This window comes from Actinia tenebrosa, unplaced genomic scaffold (genome assembly GCF_029948245.1).
Source record: "Actinia tenebrosa isolate PJP-AT-01 unplaced genomic scaffold, QUT_ActTen_1.0 PGA_scaffold4__44_contigs__length_22323623, whole genome shotgun sequence".
NCBI classification, from domain to species: Eukaryota; Metazoa; Cnidaria; class Anthozoa; order Actiniaria; family Actiniidae; genus Actinia; species Actinia tenebrosa.
The window spans coordinates 14,764,663-14,786,955 of NW_028292581.1; the positions used below are offsets into that span (position 1 = coordinate 14,764,663).

Sequence of the window (22,293 nt, forward strand, 5' to 3'; positions counted from 1 at the left end):
TTATCAATTCAACACCGTTTATAGAAACTTTATAATTTCGAAATGTCCTAACAATAGCCTTTCCATTCACTTTGAGCTCAAAAGTTTGGAAATTTATTTCCACGTATCCCAGTTTCACTGATTGTCGAAGAAGATTTTCCCAAGCACCACTGGACCATTGCTTGCCATCTACCTCTTGGCCGATTGAGTAGGTTTTGCGAAGTTTCTATAGATCTTTGAATTGTCTCTTCGACAAGCCAATCTTGTTTTGCTCCTTTCAGCCAAGAAATGATTTTCCTCTCCGAAACACCATGTCCGTTTTTTTTAAGAGCTTTCTCCAATTCAGTTATTGCTTTCAAAAGTAGAGAAAGTGGATTTTGGATATCGAAATCACTCTTAGTATTCAATTCGCAACACAGACAACAGTCTGCAGGTTCAATATCGGAAGAATAGTTTGTGTCGTTATAATGTTCCATTATTCCTTTTCTCAGGCATTCGCCTGTATAAACACAATAAATCCACTTCCAACAAGCTTGATATTCCATTTTAATCTTTGTTCCATCTTCTTCGCTGCATCCCTTTAACCAATATCCTAGACGCTGGTCATCTTTATGCTCATTGATAAAAACTAAACCTAGGCCAGTATTTTCCTTTGATCTCCCTGATCTGCCAATTTCTTGTAAAAAAACATTCATGTTGCGCATGCAACCAATTCTTGCGACAAAATCAACATGAGGATTATGTACTCCTACCTCGTAGGACTCTGTAGCACACAAAACTTGAAAAGTTTGTTTGTTAAACTCATCAGTTATCTTGCTTTTGTTTTCCAACGACAAACCTTTACTATAAAAGGATTTAGCGTCCAAACCCATTTCGCTTTGAAGAGAGTATACCAATTCTTTGACCTCATTAGTAAAATCCATATAAATAATTGCATAGCTTTCTCCGATTAAACGTTTCAAAATTTCTGACACTGGTTTCCATATTGTGCTTGCACCTTCCTTCTTCTTCTTTTTATCGCTTACAGTTTTGTAGTTGAGCACACTTAGTTTAATGTTTTCTCGATCCACGCTCCCTTTTATGAGAACAGGAGAAGTTAAATAATCTGTGCATAGCGTATGTAAATGTTGTTCATCTAGGGTAGCTGTCAATGCCATTATAGGAACACCAGGTAAACGGTCCTTCAAAAACACTAGTGAGTTGTAGCATTCTCTGAAATTTGATTGACGATCGAAAACTTTATGCACTTCGTCCAAAACAATCATTTTGATAGAACCGTCAATTCGCTTAAAGTGAGGCATCATTTTATTGAAGTGCTCCGGAGTCGTATAAACTAAAGATGGTTTTTCAACTTCAGCGTCGTGAAACACCAGTTCCTCATTTGATTTGGCGTTTTGTCCGGCGCTACGACCCAGAGGAACAGCTGCGATACCATTTTGCTGTAGTTCTGTTACCTGACTTTGAATTAAAGACAAGGTTGGACTTACGACGACTGGTCATCTTGTTCTTGGATATTAATGATGGCACTTGGAAACATAAACTTTTACCAGTTCCAGTGGGTTGAAGAACAATGACGTCATGGCCACTCTCAATCGCATGAATGGCTGTAACCTGGAAAGGCTTTAAACTTTGAATACCCAAACTTTGTTAAGTGGCCTTTCCAAAGCAACTCCTTTGCTTCATCCAATTCAGGGAGGTCGTCTGGCAATAAATAGCAATCTTTTTCTTTTTGAACACCTGCCATCTGCATTTTGGGAGCTACAGAACCAATCATTTCTTCATCAGTAATGTGCGTTAAAATATCGTCATGTAACTGTAATTCGGAAACCTCTTCATCCTCATCATTTGCAGAGTTGAGAAGCTGCTCATCAGTTATGTCCATAATGTCGTCAAAGTCATCCACCAATATGACTTCAGAAGGTGTATTCTCTTTTGGTTTCATCAGAATTAAACTCTGCAAACCTTTACTGGTACTTGTCAATATTCTTTCTTTTATCCACCTGCTGACCTTTGCCATTGCTAATTCATTACTTTCGCCAGGGTACGAAACCAACATGACTATTCCAGAATCGTTTCCCCCAACGCAGCGTTGTATTCTGTGTGAATCAATTATTACAAAAATCCACTTATCTCCTATTTTGTATGAACACAGCGAAAACGAAACGGGAGGACAAGTGTAAACAGCGACGGCCTTTGTAATCGATGCTGTAGTAAATTCCATCAAGGATTTTTGCATTTGAAGTAAACCTTCTTCTTCTGTAATTTCAGCTTGCAACGAGAATAACTCAGTTAATTCAAAATTAGTGTTCATAACGCCTGATTTTGTTAAAATTGCAAGGGCTTCATCAAGGAGCACGTGTTGAGTTATGTTTCGGTGAGAGTTTACTTTCTTTGGAATGTCAATGATCAAATCATCAATATAACTCTTAAGTGCCAATGGATCATTGACGAAGTTTTCGTCTTTGGTCAACATTGCTGCTGCAAAATATGCGCTGTAAAATTGGCAAGCATTTGTTCCGTCAAGAATGCCAACTGCTTTCTCCAGATCCATCAGTAAATCCTCTGGCAATTGACCTTCGTTGGCACTGAAGACGGAACTGGTTACCTCACCAGCCATATCCACAACACTACCTTGGTGGCTCTCTAAATGTAGTATTTCGACTTGGATGCCATCATGCTCTTGTGCCCACTGATTATAATTAAATCTGGGATTATCGGAGACTTTATCATCACAAGGCGGGATTATTTCTGCAAATTTCTGGAAGGTGTGGAGTATGTCATTTAAACTTGCACGTTCATTGGGCTCAAATTGCCAGCCATTTTTAATTGCTTCTGTAAATAAGTTAATTTCCTGACAACTATCAGACGCCTGTGGTAGAGAAGGTCTTTTACCATCTCGAACAAAAGTCGGAACCAAATCTGGTGACTGACAATCTTCACTCCAGGGATGCACACGTGATGGAACCAACAATTCCATTAAGTACATCACAAAACTATATATATCGCTTTGTTTTGATGGTTTAGCGCCCATTTTAATAATTTCAGGGGCGATAAATGGTAGAGTTCCAGCCAATCTCCTCTGATCTTGTTTATTGTTCCCACTGGTGTTGACTGATGATGATGATGATGCTAGTGTTCTTATTTTTGAGAGCCTTATGGATTCTCCGAAGTCACCTAATTTAACGATAAAATTAGAAGACGTTCCACCACCCAGAAAGAAATTTGCAGCTTTAACGTCGGCATGAATCATATCATTTCGATGCAAGTACTCCAATCCTTTTGCACTATCCAACGCCAATCTTCCCCTTATTTCCCAATCATAATCATCATCGACGTTGTCCAGAAGTCCACGCACATCATTTACTATAACCTGTTCCGAATCAATGGTAATGACTTTCTCGACATATTCTGTCACAATAGCGCAACGCAGCGGAAGAAATCCAAAGAATTTGATGACATTAGAATGCTCTAAGCCCAACATAATATTTGCCTCCGCCTTAATTTTTTTTCTATCGCGAACTGAAATACTCGGCAGGAACTGCTTTACTGCAACTTTAAAGGTTCGATACTTTCCTTTTACAATTTTGCAGAACATATTTTGTGCAAAAGGCATATCTTCAATTGTTACCTCTTTGGGGTCCATTTCACCAGAACTGTTTTGTGAAGTATCCCCTCCAGCCTTTAATCTTCGATGCTCGCAAAAATTTTGATGTGCCTTGTCAGACTTCCCTAAAAAAGAATAATAAAAATTATTTATAACTGTATTTTTTAATAATATTAAATCCATAATTTAACTCCAGCTGTAATACTATTATATTTTAAATAAGCCACATTTTATTGCGGATACTCGAGATTTAATTCAGCCTTTGCTATTCACTGTATTTGATTTCCAGACCCATCTCAGACTCATGAATATTAAACTATTTATACAGTCGTCACGATATCGTATTTTGATAAAATATATTTACAAGGATAGAAATTATGTCTTTATTAAAAAAAGGTTTTTCGTAGCTACAATTTTAAAGTTATTTGTTTGGTGAGACAATTTGATGTGTTGACAGTGTTCGTTTCATTAAGTATTTGTAAAAGTGTTGGCTGGTAAGCTTTTGCCATCCAGCGCATTTCCCCATACAAATATTTATATAAAACATGCTATTTCATATCTAATGCCGTATTTCTTGTTTTACTTATTATCATGAGCTGAAACTCTTATACCTCTTTTCGTTCCTTTTTTTATTTTGACAAAACTGCTCGTTTTAAAAAAGGGAAACGTTTTCCTTTTGCACGACTATAATTAAGATTTACTTACTATGTGTGGTCCCGTCATATTGCCACAGCCCTTTGGGAATCTGTGGTTCTCTGAATGCACCTGGAATGTGGCCTGAAGGAAAGATGTGAAACCGACGGCAAGTTTTTTTCAGTTGTGGTTTGTTGTTGTAGCTAGGAGGAATAAAGTGGTTCAGCCACTTAGCACAACTGATTATGTCTTCAAACTTGACCAGCGAAGAAAAAAAAGCTTCCCCCGCAGACTTTCCTTTCCTCTTTTGCCTCATTTTGGTTGGGGGAGCAGCTATAAACATCTGGAATTTGTAATAGAAAGTACTAAATCAACTTTCTGTTTGACATAGTTAATGGATTGGAATGGTTGGGAAACCAGTGTTCTAGATTTTTGTTCGACTTTATCTATTGTTATAATAACGTGCACAGACAAAAAATCATTACTGTTGTCGCTGTATTAGGGAATATATAAGTTTTTGTTTTCCCTAAAAATACTCCTTGATTGTTATTATTTGTTATTTAATCTTATATAATATCATGAATTGTTTAGCAAAAACGAAATCGCCTTTTTATGTTTTCTTATTTATCATCTAGTAACTGAACTGTATATGCGCGGCAATATTTATCCGCATGGTAAAAGTTCTCACTTTGAAAATGTTCATACATGAAAATAACAAGGAAATCAGTATGTTCCGCCGTACTTGCTTCGATTCATTGAAAGGTCAGTATCACTTGATGGTACGATTCAAGGCATCAAAGGCAGATCAAAAAGTCCAAAATTAGATATTCAAATTGTCCGCTGCTTAATTTTGAACGTTCGATTTGAGCCCAAATATGCCCAATCTGCGCGCGATCAAAAACCGCTGAAAATTCTGACCGACTGACTGACTGATGTAGCTTTATTACCAAATTTTCAAAATTTATTTACAATATAATATTAAAACAGGTACTTTGGGTAGTAGCTACTCAGAATAGATAGACTAATCGAGCTGAGTAGCTCCTAAGATTAATTGAGATAATAATTGAGTAATAAATGATAATAAAGAACAAATCATATATAGTAGTATATGATCAAACAGATAATGAAAAAATATAGAAGTATTATTGATAACTGAGAGATTGATAGAAATACTTATTCGATGTAATTTTATAATTAAAGATATAAAATACTATGGATGTAATATAATTATTATCGATCTATAATGAAAGATGAGTGTATCTTTTTATATTAGATATGAATATATATTGTGTAAATACGATACAGGAAAAAAAATTAACAGATAATCATGGAACAAATTCTAAGTTATTATTCAAGAACCATACGCGTTTCAGTAAGCCTCAAATTTTGCACTGGACTCTCTATTTTTTAATAGCTCATTCGAAATAAAACTCCTAAAAATTTAGGTTAATCAACATTTTAGAAAAAGTTTATATTTCTAAGACAGTGGCGCAAGTTTTGCTCCAAAAGCTCGTGCGTAGGCTTCCATTAAATGCTGATTATCTCGAAAACGAGCTTTGGACACCCAATTTTCCGTTCCAGATTTGGAATCACCATTAAATTAATTTTAATTCGGAAAATCGAACTTTTAAAAAAAGTTTGAATTGTTTTTCAAAAGTAGGCAGTCACCTTATTTGCTCGAAAAAAAACTTTTATTGAAATTTCGTAACTTTAAACTTTTGTCTTTCATATGTTTTTGTGACACTTCTTGCAATTTTTGATTGGAAAAGCCAAAATTTTGAGACAAATCGAAATCGTGACTTTATCGATACAGGCGTTTGAGTCCAAATGCTCCTTTGTCCTTGTAAAAAGATCATACATTGCGATCGTCCAAAACGTTGGGTGCGTTTCCACTAGGACATTTTTAGTAGTTTAAAATTCCTCTAGGTGTTTGTTTACATACCAGCTTATACTAGAATAAATGTGCAGCTTGTTTCCATTATGTAATTTGAGGTGATTTTAAGCTAGATAGATCACATTACCATAGAGCGCGAGATTTAAAAAAATGGCGGGAGAAGAAGCGCTTGTGTTTACAACACTACTTTTAACATTTGCTTTATTCTTGTACCCACAATAGCACAGAGATAGTTAGGATAGAACAAGATACAGAGCCCACGTTCTTCTCTCTGGTGCTTTTCAAGTTAGTCTAGATAAACATTTTGACAGCAAACTGTCAAATGGTGAGCTCTGATTGGTCACGGCCGGCAGTAGTCCAACTTAAGCCATCTTTTTAGGTCGCTTATCAAAGGTGTCATTTCCGGAGTTGAAGCAACTAAACTCGGCATTTTCTTGCGTGTAAACAATTGACTAATTAACCCAGCTTAAGTTAAAAAGATATAACTAGCTAAAAACTAGTGTGAGCTGCGTCGGTGTTTCTAATGAAACAGTAATGATGAAAAGGTAAATTATACACCGTGAAAAGATGAAAAAACTTACTGACGTTTCCGACGCTAGTCCTTCGTCGAAGGACTAGCGTCCGAAACGTCAGTAAGTTTTTTCATCTTTTCACGGTGTATAATTTACCTTTTCATCATTCCAGCTTAAGTTAGTTCAGAGCCATTATCATTATCATTGGCGTTCCATCCATGCCAAAATTCATAGTTGACATTCGATATTGTAGTTTAAGTATTCTTCTTGGTTTGTACGATTGGACATTCAAGGTTAGATATTTTTTACGGAGTTTTCACAATTCTACTTTGTAGTTAAGAGTATGTCGATATTGTAGCTGAAGTATTCTTGTTGGTTTGTACGATCTTCATAAACTATGTTTACTCAGCTTTCAGAAAATGTACACTTTGTTTGTGTTATACTATAAAGCCAGCGCGAATAATGGTCGTAAACGTATCCTAATATCTTAACGAGCATACGAACAAAACCACCATGTCCTGGCATGGTTTGAAATTTCCACATTTCCGGTCAAGTTCTAGCTAGCTAGAACAACGTGTTCACACTATGGTTATCGTATTTAGCTAGCTAGAAAGTTACAGCGGGAATGCACCCTTTGTAATCGGGTTTATGAACAGCAAGGTAATGAAAACTGTCATGTCTGTCCGACAATAGTTATTATCTCGATAAGATAAAATGATTAATATTTTTTTGGCGAAAATATATAACATTCAAAAACTTAATGAAACACCAATGAATAAAAATGTGAGCCATTGCACTTAAAATTGGCAAAGCAAAGGTTTTTTTGGGTTTACTAAATGTATTTTTGACACTCCTGGTAAATGCCTATTAGGGTTGTCAAAGATTATAGTCACGCAGTTTTGCTGAACTCCACTTCCTTCCCCCCTCCCACTCTTCCATGGCAGGAAAAATTGTGAAAAAACCTCTACGAACAGCAAATAATAATAAACAAAAGGGAAGAGGTTAATTGAGAATACAACAATTTTATTATAGACCACAGTTCATGATTTATATTATTTTACGTTATGTATTTTTTAAGCTATATATAGCCTCTAAGAAAACTGTTACCATACTGATGAAGCTACCACTTGAAATATAAGTGAATTAAATTCAATAAAAAAATAAAGAAATACAGCCGCGAAAGAAAAATGTAAGTAAGAAAAAAATATGGGAAGAATGTAAAATGACGATAGCGTAAATACGAAAATAGGAACAATGACCCGACGCGTATGGAGGAATTATATATATATTAGCTGGGAATAATTTTGAAATATGAGTTGGAATGAGAAACTTACCAATTCAGGGCCCGACCCCCTTTGGACAAATTGTTGTTCGCTGCCTCTTTTTTCTTCTGGAAGTTCCAATAGGCGTCGCTGGTGCTTTTTACCCTTTACATGGATTTCAGAACTCACATCTGCTGGCATCTTTAAAAGGGAAAATCATTGATTTAGCTTTTTGATATATGGTGAGAGCAACTATCGCGCCATGTGGATAATAAATGTTGGCATAAATTTTAGATCATTTGTCGTAATACCCGATCTGCCAAAACAGTGTACTTACTGTAACCGGCGGCAAGGCGCTCAGCTATGAATCAGATTGCAAGTGGTTTTGACAAAAGAATTTATTGAAAAATTCACACAACTTTACAATACATGAAAAAAAACGGGAACAAGATTACAGGATATCTCTAATGAAAACAAGAAAAATATTTACAATGAGATAAAATAAATTTGTAGCTTATCTAAATAGCTAAAAGTTATGAATAAAATACAGTTTTGCTAGATATAAATAGAAACGGAAATACGTAAATTACGTCACAGGTAATTTGAATATTGCATACTGATTACCAGTGTTTACAATACGCGAGTGAAAATTACTAGGTTGCAAAGTTTAATGTACAAGTCGGTAAACCGTTTAAAATGAACTAAACCAATGGAAAAAGCAATAGGAAAAATTGACTAGAGGTTAACTATGGCTTTAGGTAAGTATTTTAACCTTTGTTTATGACCAACTAAGAATTACACGGTTTACTGAACACGCGGTCGCGACAATGACCTTGAGTGTAGAGTTTAAGTAGCGAACAAATTAAAGGTTGGAAAGAAAAGGTCTTTTATCCCGCAGTTAAGGCTATTTATCGTAGTAAAAAGGTTAAACAAGCGAGTAAGGCGGTAGCGATCCTATAGTAAACGTTTTTAAAGAGTTTAAAAGACAAGATACACTCAGCGTGATTACTAAATTACTACTGCGTGAATAACTTTGTACTAAATTACGCGCTAATGCGACTAGAATTACTACAACATGAAACGAATGCTTAACAAATATGTAGAAAATCTAAGCTATAAAATATAACGACTAGTTAACGATATTAACATAGATTTGTCCTAAATCTATCCTAGGTATAAGTGTAAAAGGCTTCAAAGATTCATACCTTTACATCGTAGAGAATTCCTTGTCTTGATATGTGCAACGTCTTCAAGAACTTTTACTACACTGATTTAAGCTTAGTTTGGGCCTATTTTTATGGAAAAACCTGCATTCTTAAGACCTTACACATCCTATGCAATGTTGCACGCCCTAGGCGCAAACAGGATGTCCCAAACACGAACTTACGTAAACAAGCGCCAAACCTAGGCATGACTCACTGTAATGTAATTACGTACGGAAATTATTTCTTGCTTACGCATTTTCCACGCAAACAGTTAACTAAAGAATTACATTCCTATGTGTACACGAGGCATTCCTAATTAAAAATATAGATTTATGACTAAATAATTACTGTCCAAAATAGTGTCTTTTGACTCTGTCACATTACTTTGACTTTGCATAAAGAGCAGTTCTTCCAGTTGAGGCGATCTTCAAACTCCTAATGGAAAAAATAGGATTCAATCGATGCTTTGGTCAATTCACGACGATTAGTATGGGAAGTACTACTTACTTTCGAACGGTCTTCTCCGAAAAAGAAAACGTCCGCGCACCCTGCACCCATTTCAAAGTCCTAAAAGTAGTACAAAAGACCATTATGTCACTTTAACCTAACTTTGAATATAAATGAAGTCGTTTTAGATTAATACCTCTAAAGCGTTGTCTGCCAGATTCTCGTCCTGTTGGTCGGCGAGGTTCCTCACCAGGGCCAAGTTATCTTCAAACTCCTTTGAAATTGTAGGTGCGTAACAAGTTAGACTTCTTTATAAATATTTTGTAAAAGTACTTTAGATATCTTACCTTTGCACGGTCTTCGCCGAGGAAAACAACATCCATAAAAGGGTTAAAGAAATCCATAGCTTAAAAATTTAACGGAATATCGCACAAGAGAAGCTCTATCGAAAGTAGATATAGCAGAAGAATGAAACAAAGACCTTTGCGTTGAATTAAACTAGTGCAATTTGATTCCTCTTTATCTGATTGGTTAAGATACATGAGAAAGTGTGAAAAGTAGCAATGTAAAAATAGATGGAAACACCACGTGACTGACGTCCAACATGCATGGTTTTTGTCTTAAATTACTTTGACAAGTTTGACAGCGTAATTTCAAGTTTGATACAGTACGGATCGAACGTCTTTAATGATTAACTGGGCTTGACCGACCTACTAGCTTCTCACTACTGGGTCTCACTCGTGTAGCCTCGACACAAGTATTTTGCCTAAGCAATATCGCCGTGTTGCAATCCCGCGTTAAACTCAATAGGAATAGTTAGTTGCATAAATTCCGTTATATAGTATATAGTATATAACAGAATTTAAGCGAGTAGTTAGTTGCATAAATTCCGTTATATAGTGTTTAGTATATAACAGAATTTAAGCGAGTAGTTAGTTGCATAAATTCCGTTATATAGTGTTTAGTATATAACAGAATTTAAGCGAGTAGTTAGTTGCATAAATTCCGTTATATAGTTTATAGTATATAACAGAATTTAAGCGAGTAGTTAGTTGCATAAATTCCGTTATATAGTGTTTAGTATATAACAGAATTTAAGCGAGTAGTTAGTTGCATAAATTCCGTTATATAGTATATAGTATATAACAGAATTTAAGCGAGTAGTTAGTTGCATAAATTCCGTTATATATGTATATATGTATATTTTATAATAAACATATAGAAGCAAATACTTGCATAAATTATTCCGTTATATATACCTTTTTGTTTGCATAATATGCTTATATATATATTCCCCATAACACAATATGAAGGAAAAGGACAAATCAATCCACAGCACTTCACATTCAATATGAAATGACTATTATGATAATTTTTTTTATTCAATGAATTAACTCTTTTGTATGTTATGTATGTCTGATTTAAAAGCATTTTTGATCATGATCTTTCAAGAATGTGGCGGCTCTGAAAAGAGCCATTTTTGCCTCTGAAGAAGCCATTTTTTATTGACTTTGTCGTGGATTATTGATGTGTGATATGGCTTGGAGTAGTGATCTTGGGCTTTGTTGCTCTCTGTTGAATTCTTCCCACAGACCAAAGATTTTGGCCTGTAGCTTGTTGGTATTTCTTTCTTTGGATTTATTTCAGCTTCTTCTCTAAAACTAATCGCACTTGGAGTGCGACTAGCTTTGCCTCTTTGTAAAGAAGCGCTATCAGCAGGTACAAAGGCAATTGAGTCTTTCCACCAGCCTGTCGTTTTATGGCATCGTGCCAGCCCTCAACGTCGTTGTTAGTTCTTACGGATCTCATATATGCAGTCCAGTTTGCAGGGGTCCAGATGGTACTCTGTATCCATGTTTTTTCGTAGTATGAAATCAACTCGTTGAGGGCTGGTGTAGTGGCATGGACATGGATTTGTTGGAACTGGTGGACTATCTTGTCAGTAGGGTGCAAGGGCAGGGCCATAAGCTTTCTAACAAATCTGTACGTGACGTTATCATGCTTGTATGCACTTTGTAGGCCATGCTCTTAAACCTATTAAAGAATAAAAGGACAGTAAATTAACAGTTACAATTTTCCATCCACATCATGACATTAACTCATGTATGTATACCTTTCTCCAAACAGCCTGAGTTAGATGGAATACACATCTGTGCATGGAGGCTTCAGGGAACACTTCCCTGCAAGATTTCCATGTGGCCTTTTCGAAATCAACCATTTTTTATTTGTTAGAAAATAAAAATAAATCTAGTAACACTCCTGATTCCAGTAATTCATAAATTTAGTAATAGTAAACTCATATTCAAATACGGTGTGTTTAAGCTTATTTGCTGCTAAGAAACTATAAACAATCCTAGTAAAACTTGTGATAAATTCCAGTGATTCATAAATTTAGTAATAGTAAACTCATACTGAAATACTGCGTGTTTAAGCTTATTTGTTGCTTAGAAAATAAAAACAATACTAGAAGCACTCATGCTTCCAGTGATTCACAAATTTAGTAATAGTAAACTAATACACGAATATCTAAGACTTATGCTTTGTCATGATAAAACGAAACCAATAAAACATGTAAACTTAGCAATGGTTTCTAATGAAGGCTCTTCTGGCATGGACTCATTTGCCAATATTTGTTGTAATCGCACTTCATCTGGAGAAACTAAAAAGGAAGATCGAGAATCAATATTTGGAGCTCTAGTTACCATTATTCTTATGTCATACTGCTAGTATTCTATAAATTCTATTACCTACTCGATGAGCTTTCAACTGCATCTAAATTTAAGAGAAAAACGAAACATTAGTGAAAGGGAAAAGGCAATTTTTGTCTCAAGAAGTGCAAAAGGGAAATTAGTTATAAATTAACTCTTAACGTTAAAGTCAGACAATCGAGAACTTTCTGCAATGGGTGGAGATTCAGGTGGTTGAAAAGAAGAACCAGGAGAATAGTACAAACTCTTGTTGACTTCAGGGCAACAACTGTGTTCCCAAACAGAGTTGCCCCCAGACCAGCTGAGTAATCATACTTCTTAGGATTCAAGAACAGGCAGTTTGCATGATGCACAGATATTGGACATGATAAGAATATCACTTGTAACAGGAGAAATCACTTTTCGATGTTGGACACTTTACTGATGTTTGTAAAATGATGAAATGAGCAGTCAGGTCATCGGCTTTTAAAGCTCTGTTTCAATTTTCCATTGGATTAATTTTCAATTTCCACTCAATTAAAAGAATAAAGGGTTCTTTAAAAGAATAATTTATCAATTTGTGCGGGGAGTTTGTCACACCTCCCGGGTTAGCGTTGATAGCAATAGAGTTTGATCACTTGGTGACGCGAAACACAAACTGTGTCTCAAAAACAATCCCATTACAGATGAATTTCAGAGTTCATATTAAAATGATATTCTAGAGCTACAAAATGGAAAAAATCAGGTCCAAATAAATCAAAAGAACATATTATCCGTAATCTAAATACAAACGTGATATGTTGCAAGAAACATCACATGTTTACGTGTCACTTTCAGAATTCCTCGACTCACTGTTTAATTTTTTTATTCAACTTTCTGTTCGTAATTTCAAAACAGATTTTGTAAACAGATGCCTTAAAGAAATCTTTATTCGATGAAACTGTCTTTCTTGGCGAATGCTGAAATCACTCGAAAAAGACATCGAAATAGACGTATATTTATCCATTTGTGTAAATAACAAAAGAGTTTGAAACACAAAGGTGCAAGTCTCAAAAACCATCTTTATAAAAAAGTTTTAATGTTCTTTGTGAAATGTTCTAGAACTCCAAATGTACGTCACTCACCGAAATGATGTTCTAAAGTTTTAATCGATGAACATTTCTTAGAATTCCTAATGCATCTGAATGATATTCTTTAACTCTACAGCTATATCTGGTTCTGCAACTAATCTTTAATGACAAAATTTGAGAATTATCGTTAAACTTCTTATTAATTAAGTGTTAATAGAGACTTGGGGCGTAGTGGTAGTACAGACTGGGGGCATCATGGTATACGGGGGGGCATCATGGCTGGGGGCGTCATGACAAGGGGGTGTCATGACCAGTTACCCTGGTAATAGACAAAATTTCCTAGAAAAATCCTAGGAAAATCTTAGAAAATCCTAAAGGTTAAAATTTAATGTTGCTTTAACTTTACCAAAGTCAAAACTTGGTTGACCATGGTTAACAATGAAAAAAAGTGACAAATAACATCAATTATTGTCTACTGTAAATCAGATTATTCAGATTAATCAGATTATTCTGTCATTAATTCAAGAAATAACTTATTTAATTATACACTAACATAATTGTAGTCTTCAGACAATTGATACAAGAAACAAATATATATGAATAAATGTATAATATCTTGATTTATTGTATAAATATTGATAATTTCTCTCTTTGCAGACAAACAGGCCAGCTTTAAGGCAATAACATACATATCATCAGTCCAAGTTGAGAAAGAGAGAAATAAAAAATAAAAAATTTTGTAATGATGAAAAAAAGGTCCCTGAACAACAAAAAGCAGGGCAGCGAGTGTGTTTTCTGGTTTTCTCTGGAAACATCTGTTTGAATAGTCGGAAGAGTAGAATGTGCGCTTGTGCTCCTTTGTCTACTTTGGCATTCAGATATGCAGCTTGCGCATTTCACATGTTGGTCAATCAATGCCTAGCGTTGCCTATACCTCATCCCTATATTCGGTATTGACATTATCAGCACTTATTTATTCAAAGTGCAATGAGTCAAAATTTTCATTTGAATCATTTGTGTTCTGTTATGTGGGCCTGTTCATTTGGTGGCACATTTTACTCCAGTGGTTGATTTTGGAGCAGTAATTGCATGTAGAACCATATGCATGGCATTTTCTTTATTCGTGAGTGTTTCCTTAGTTTCCGCTTTTTCTCACAGTTCCGGTTGCGGATTTTCCTACCGCTTGCATTCTTTGGTTGTCAAGTGGGTTATTGGATAGCTGTGCTACATGGCCATCGTTGCTTCATATGTTCTTGCATATTCAATTGCTTTGTCTAGCGTTAATTCGTCTCCGTGCTCTAAAACGCGCTCTTGAGCTTTAACATGTTTATTGCCTATGATCAATTGTTCAATCTTGCGCTCTTCTAATTCCTGTTGTTTTTGTTGTTTTCTGGTATTCTGATTTCTGCACCTTGTCATGAAATCAACAGTGCTCTCTGGTATTCTGCTTTAGATGTTGAAGCTGATATCTTGCAAATCCAAAGTTAGTTTTGAGTTGAGAAAAGCTTGATCATGCATCTGCCAAGTCGCCCACGCAAACGCGCCTACGTATAATCACTTTAAGAAATATCTAACCGTATATTAAGCCTAAAAATAAAGGTAGTACGTTATTGACCTTTTTATACACCATAACGTACTCGCCTATACTCGCCAACTTATAAACCAGTGTAAATGTCACTTTGACCTTCTTAAATCTGAGATGAATAACTTCAAAATTTTTTTATCGTTATTAAGCTTACTTGACATATTAATTAAAATTCTTAGAACCCAAAATTTTTGTATCAGTATTATTTAGAATTTTAGGCCACAATTTTGAATGTAAGATGCTTTCAAAACTCTCCCCAGTCTTCCCTATTCCTCAGCAGTCACAGCTCAGGAGAACAAAGATATGCAAATATTTTTATTTTAATTCTATTCATGAATATTTAACAAAGTATAAGACATAATTAACATTAAGTAAAATATCGAAAGGTGGTATATCAATTATAAATATAAATATATAAATGGAACAACGACTGAATAATTATAAATATATTCATAAACGTAAACTTATACTTTTCCTAGTAAGTGCAGCACCATCTCCACTTATCTTTACCTTGGAGGACAAAAATGTACTTCATTGGCAATATATATTGATCTACAAATTAGTCTACATCACATGCAGTGAAGTCATCTTTTTAACATAATACCCCAATTTAAAAATGGAATGGAAATTTTAGACAATACCTTCCTATAAATAAAGTCCTTTCTTCTTTATCATATGGTTTTCTTTCAAGCTGAAATTCAAATTTGTAGCCAATTGATCACGTGCATGGGCATGGTTAGATTTACATTTCAAGACTTACATGTTGTCTAAGTTGCTCTTGCAATAGCTCATGGAAGTTGAGTTCAGCCCCTGCAGTATTTCCTGGTGTCTTAGTAATGTTCCATTTGGAGTCAAGTTGGCCCTGGCATCCCTCAAGAAGGTAAGATCGTGTAATGGAACTGTTTCCTGGTATTTGGGTGATTTCATGATATGCCTCGAAGGACACCCCAAATTTATTGAGAATGGAGGTAAGCTCCATCACTTTTTCTCTCTCCTCTTCTAGAGCAAGAAATTTCTCTATCCTGTACTTTCTTGTTGGTGAGATGTTGTCTGTTGTTTGTGTTTGTTGAGGTGGGATCTGAGTTGGAGTCTGAGGTGGAGTCTGAGGTGGAGCATCTTGATCTGTTACCACAGGGGGTTGCTCTGGTTAATTATTTGGCAAAGGTGTTGTTCCTAAAAAAATATATTGGAGCATGTATGAGTTCAAATAAATATATCTTTTTCACTTTGAGTTCAATTTTACAAAGCCTGACAACCTACCACTACAAAGTGCAATTTTATGTTCTATGCCAATACATTGCTCCTTAACAGTCAAACTCTTAGGTGTCAACCCAAATGTTTCTGCAAACCACAACACTGAACTTGCTTGGTCCCTATAATAAAATAAAGAAATAAATAAGTGCAATGAATAGTAAATTAACACCGTAGCAGTAAATAATTTACATCTGTGTGTATGATTTGCAACTCACCTAATTTGTTTGATCTTCCTATTCTTCTGACGACACTGCACGTCTTGTATTTGTTTCCCTTTGTTTATCAATTCTTTCTTATATTTCTTTAAACTGTCATTTTCTTCTTTGAAGCTCAAAGATTCCTTCAACAGTTCTAGCACTTTTGCACTTTGATGTGTCAAATGCCTATTCACCTCAACTAGCTCCTCTTGTAATTTTTTCATTTCCTCTTTTTCTTTGATTACATTTTCAGGTACCGTTGTGATCTCATCCTCTTGAATAACCATTTGGAACCAAGATGATGATATTGTCATTTTTCTTGACTTTGAATTCATTTTTCCAACTCTTTTGCTGAATCGATATGTTGTGGTTTTTAATTGCGTTCCCACTCTGTGTGCCTTGGTAGAAATTGTATATCCCAGGGGTCTCAGGCTTTCATTCATGGCATTTAGCTATATAGCTGGATAAGGCGGCTGTAATTTTCTCCATTGCCAAAGTGCTTCTCCGTTGTACTCCTAAATATAATGACGGCTTGTTGTGTTGGCACATGGTCTTATTACATTGATGTATTGTGGCGCTATGACCGCCCACGGTGGCACGCTATCCTCGCCATCACTCAAATTGAAACAAGCTTTTTCTGCCATACCTTGTTAACCTTTTGTTCGTCTTTTTACAAGTCCGGAATCGTTAGTCTGTAAGCTTTTACAAACGTTTTCATCATTCTTTGTCCCCTTATTGAATATGCCATGATTACCCGCGCTGACAATAAATTTCAAGATTTCCCGCCAACAATTTTGGATCCAGGCCTTGCGCGGTTTGATTCCTTGACTCCAAACCTCGAAACACGGTTCTCTTGGTAAAAAAAAAGAGTCTTGAATAGAAACTGGTGACTAAGAGCATTGTTTCCAAAGCAACGAGGGACCTGGCTAGTCAATTTTTCAATATGGCGGACGAAGAAGGAGAAAAACGATTGTAAATTTGACGCGATTCTCGAGCGATTCTGGACTCTCATCGTAGAACTAGCCTCCCAGATGACTAAGCAAATACTTCAAGAAATCGTATATCACATTAAAAGGAGAAAGAAAAAAATGCAGGATTCATTTAAGGCAGTGAATGTACATCAAATTTCCGATGTTACATTTGTTATGAAAGGCAATACTAAGACATAGCATTACGTTTCCTCATTGAATGTCGTACTTTCCATACAAGAGGACGCCATTTCGGGACTGTATTCACTCAAAGAAAATCTTTAGATCGATCAGTAGCTAAGAGGTAAGAATAAAGCAAAGCAAACTATCGTTTTATTACTTTTATTTTTCGATGTTACATTTTTTATTGATGCTTCTTCCTTATTGCCAACGAGAGTTGAAAGTACGAATTTAACATTGTTCTCTGTAATTCCTCAATGTAAATACGCATGAAATGTGATAGCCGCTCCGACAAGAATATGCAAATGAGTAAAAGTCGCCGGAAGTGACCCCGAATTGTACGTGATGGATAATACTTAATTAGGCAATGACATATACTTGGCATGCTAAATTACTACTTTGCTCACTGCCTGAATATAATATTGATAATGTTGTTGAAAGACATACACACACGACAACCTATTATATACAATGACCAATTTGGCATTGCTCGGAAATGTGAAACATGTAAATACTATTTAACAAAATTTATGCTCATTGGTAGTTGATACATATACTGAAAACGGAAACACATATATCTTATGTTACAAAAAAGCAAATCGGTCGTAATAAAACATTTAATAGTAAGAAAAATCAAAGTAAACCAATGTTTTTATCCACGTTTGGTTCTCAAACGAGTGTTTATACAGCTTTCAACAACCACTTGTTGTAATTCCTCTTTGCGGATTCCAGATTGTCTTTACAAAGTCCGTCTTTTCCTCTGCCTTCCAAACTGTAGCACATGGTCTGGCATATACTAAAAATGCGTAAGAAAATATAGATGTTAAGAAGAGCTATTACATTTACCAATAACTTGTAATGTGGGAGTGGAATGATCGATTTCTCGGTATTATAGCTGCTTTCCTGCTTTGCATGATTTTCTCATACTCCAAGAGGGCAACCGATTCATATTTTTTTGCCATGTTCAGCATACTTAGAATTGAATTGTTCTAGATTAATAAGTGACTTGGCAAATATGTCAAGAATCCTCTGTCGTTGTTGTATTAATTGTGTAGCAGTAAATCTATATATTCGCTTCTCACTCCATTTACCACACTCTGCCTGTTGTTGGGTTTCTCTTTCAATTACATTCAGCTTGTTTTCATCTGCTGCTATTTTCTCAAGCACTTTTTCTTTGCAGTCTGTAATAGAATCAGGGACTTTCATGTCAACAACATGGAAATCTAGAATAGTAAAGCGGTTTATTATTCAATACTTGCTGCTTGGGCAATGTGTTGATATCAGCAGTTGCACTGAAGCTTGATTCAGTGAATGTCATTCGGCATGATAGTATTTTGAACCTTTCCAAACCTAGTATCCACTAACTATTCTTCCACGTCATCATCAGCCATTTGGGCCAGACCCATGTTTGGATTTAGCTCCTTTAGTTCTGCTTTAAATAACTGTTCCCTTTCTCTAGTTTTGGTTTTGAATCTTGGATTATACAGCAAACATTTCACTCCAGGTCCAAGTCGAGAACTTTTGTCATGTAGTTTTGTTTTTTTCACTTGCACTTCTGTGACTGGTTGTGCTTAAATATTCTTTCACCCTCCTTTAGTAGCTCATTTAGTTCTTTTTTAAATGCCTGTTCCCTTTCTCTAGTTTCTGTTTTGACTGTTGAATCATACAGCAAACATTTCACTCCAGGTCCACTCTAGGCACGAGAAGAGAAAGGTTATCACCTCTCGTTTGCTAAACTTGGATTCGATTGTGTGTTTGAGATCGGACCTTATTATTGCATAATCTCTTACGTCACCAGAGAATTTGGGTATTTTGGGTTTTTCTAGCTTGATCCAACAAGCAGCAATATCCACTTTCTCCTTAATTAAGGTATTCTGGCTATTGTTACTGATGCTTGCATTGGAGTTGTTTGGTGGTGTTGCTTGATAAGTCGTTGGCGGTTGGTTTATCTTGTGTTATTATATGTGTCAACACGATTGTCGGTCTAATTATTACTGCTGTCATTCACATCTTCGTCATGGCTTCCGGTGGTGTTCTGGATAATTTCCTTATCAGTTGACTCGTTGTTCGCCAAGCACATTCCGATCATGCCATTGCTTTGTGGCATCCCTGTTGATTCCTGACTTATTCTGGCATTTCATTAGACACATTCTCTCAGCCTTTAATTGACCCTCCATTACCCTCAGTTTCTATCACAGTCTTCCCTTTGCTAACATTTGCTTCCATATAAACTTTCTGCCTAAAGTGAAATTGCCTATGGCACTAAAGAAAATCCCGATGTACTTATACGAGGTCACGTTTTCGACTACCTTATTCTGTTACTTAAAGGTATAATTATTCATTTCATGGCCCTGCCTGTGTTATTGAAGACTACCACTTTCGTTTTATCTAGATTCATTCTTATTCTATTTTCATTTGTAAAAATATTCATGTAGTCTAAGTATTGCTGCAGGACTTTTTCACTCCTTGCAAGTAGGACCAAGTCGTTGGCATACAGCAAATGGCTTACTGACACCCCCCTAAAGTCAATGAGTTCATTCTGTGTTAGGGGGATTTCAGCTAGGTTGTCAGAGAGGTCATTTAGGTATAAGTTTAATAAGGTGGTTGAAAGGACACACCCCTGTTTCACGCATAAGTTAGAGACAAATGTCTCAGAAGGTTCCCTATCTCCTTTCACTGCAGTAAAGTCATTGCTATACATGCTTTTTAAGACAGAAAGAAATTTACCCGTAACTCCCATCTTCTCTACTTTCTCAAACAACTTATTTCGGGGTATTGTATCGAACGCTTTAGAGAAGTCGATAAAGCAGCTGAAAAGGAGATTTTTCCTTTTCCTTTGTGTACTTTTTACAATTATTTTTTTGAGTGCTTATATAATTATCGATTGTATTATTATTTTTGCGGAAGCCCCCTTGTTCTTTTCGTTGCAGACCCTTTTCTTCTAAATAGAAGTATAGCCTGTTGTTTAGAATAGATGTAAGGATCTTGCTGACACTAAGCAACAGCCTTTTTTATGTATTGGCACTATAAGTCATAAGCCCCATGCCCTAGGCCACTGGCCTAGACTGAGAATTTGATTAAAAATTGCTAAAAATGGTCTCTCTAGTTTTGTTTTTGATAATAAAATAATTTCATTGAGTATGTTATGATATCCTGGTCCTTTTTCTTTTTTGATTCGTTAATTCAGCAGCCTCAATTTGGCAATCGAATGGTCCCAATTTAAAATCCTGTATAGGGTTTTGAGGCGTGTCAATTTCATGACGATTGCTGCAGGGTGCATCTATTGTTGCTTGTTGTTGAGACTGTCGTTAAAAACAGTACTGGGGTCTTTCTCTTTTCCAGCTTCTTTCTTTTTTTTCATTTATGGCATGCAACTCATTTATGATATTTCACCGCCATCTTCGTAGTCCGGGCCGAAATCATTGAGTTCATGTTGTTCTGTTTACTGAGCTGTAGCCGATGCTTCTTTCATGATTTTTGCGATCAAGCCCGGATTTTTTTTTGATCAAAGAGAGAAGGTTGGCTTTGCTAATGTTTTGGTTTGCCATGGCTAAAATCTACTACCAAATACGTACTCGCCAGCAGAGAATTATTACGGTACTACACAACGAGTCGAGCACATCTATGTTAGAGCTATTTGCACGCCTTTTTTTCAATTCAATATCATTTACAGCTCAAATTACATTGGACTTTACGTAATGATCACATGAAACACAAGGAGACCATAACTAGTTGTAACTTGAACTCAGTTAGTCTTTATTTTCTTAAAACTTAAAGTGATATGCATATGATTATATTAATTGTATTTTACAAATTTACCTATTATTCACCTGAATAGTGGTCCTTAAAAGACAATTGTAAAAAATAGCAAACATTCCGAGCATTTTTTTAGTTAGGCACCCTGTGACGTGTTAGTTACCTTTGCTACCAGGCCTTCTTTAAGAAAAAACTATCTTCGCCAGATAGAGTAACTCTTGTCGGTAATTCAGGACTTACATAGTATAGCCTGAATCGTCTTGCAATGTGATTGTGATGCCATATTCTGTTCAGCATCTACGTGCAAAAAGGAACGGCAATCAAAGAAAGAGAAGAGCATATCAGATATGTCCTTGTAATGTTTGTCATGGCAAGACTACCACAACTCTGATAGCGCGTCATTTAGAGACTTTTGAACTATCACAAGAAATATTATCAAGTGAAGACGAACGACCAGATCTAAGCTCTAAAAAACCAAAGCAAGAAGAACATATTTCCGATAATTCGTCCTCGGAATCTAGCGATGAAGATGTGAAGATGATACCTCAACTTTTATTATCTTTTGTCGTGTTCTTAAAAGGGTTCGTTTAGGTTCTACTATAGAGAATAAGCAAGCAGAGTTCTAATCATACGTGAAACCTGTATTCAACTGATTGTAATATAAGAATCATACATTGATATAACCTCAACTGCAGAATTTACGGTTACTTTGTAATCCCAACATAGCCTTATATTATCATCTGGCTTAACGACTGCTACTATAGGTGCTGCCCATTCTGAGTAACGGACTTTTTCTAACGCCCCCATACCCTCTAATCGGTCAAATTCCTTTTCAATTGCTCCCTTTAAGGCGTGCGGTACAGAGCGTGGCTTAAAAAAACTTAGGGTTAGACCCAGGTTTAATGTGCAATTTAGCCTTTACATTCATCCCTAAATACCTCTTAACGCATCATCAAGATCGTCCGTGATTCGTTTAATAGTTCCCCAGTTCAAACGAATGTCTTTCAGCCAGTTTCGCCCGAACAGTGCTGGCGCACTTCCATGAATCACTTGAATCGGA

General features: G+C 35.8%; 1 protein-coding gene across 1 annotated transcript; it reads right to left on the reverse strand.

Moving 5' to 3' along the window:
* Window positions 1–77: 77 nt before the first annotated feature.
* LOC148907184 (ATP-dependent helicase wrn-1-like) lies at window positions 78–1,244 on the reverse strand. The gene has a single exon (XM_089036807.1). The coding sequence runs from the start codon at window positions 1,242–1,244 to the stop codon at window positions 78–80; it is 1,167 nt and encodes a 388-aa protein (XP_088892933.1).
* Window positions 1,245–22,293: the final 21,049 nt, after the last annotated feature.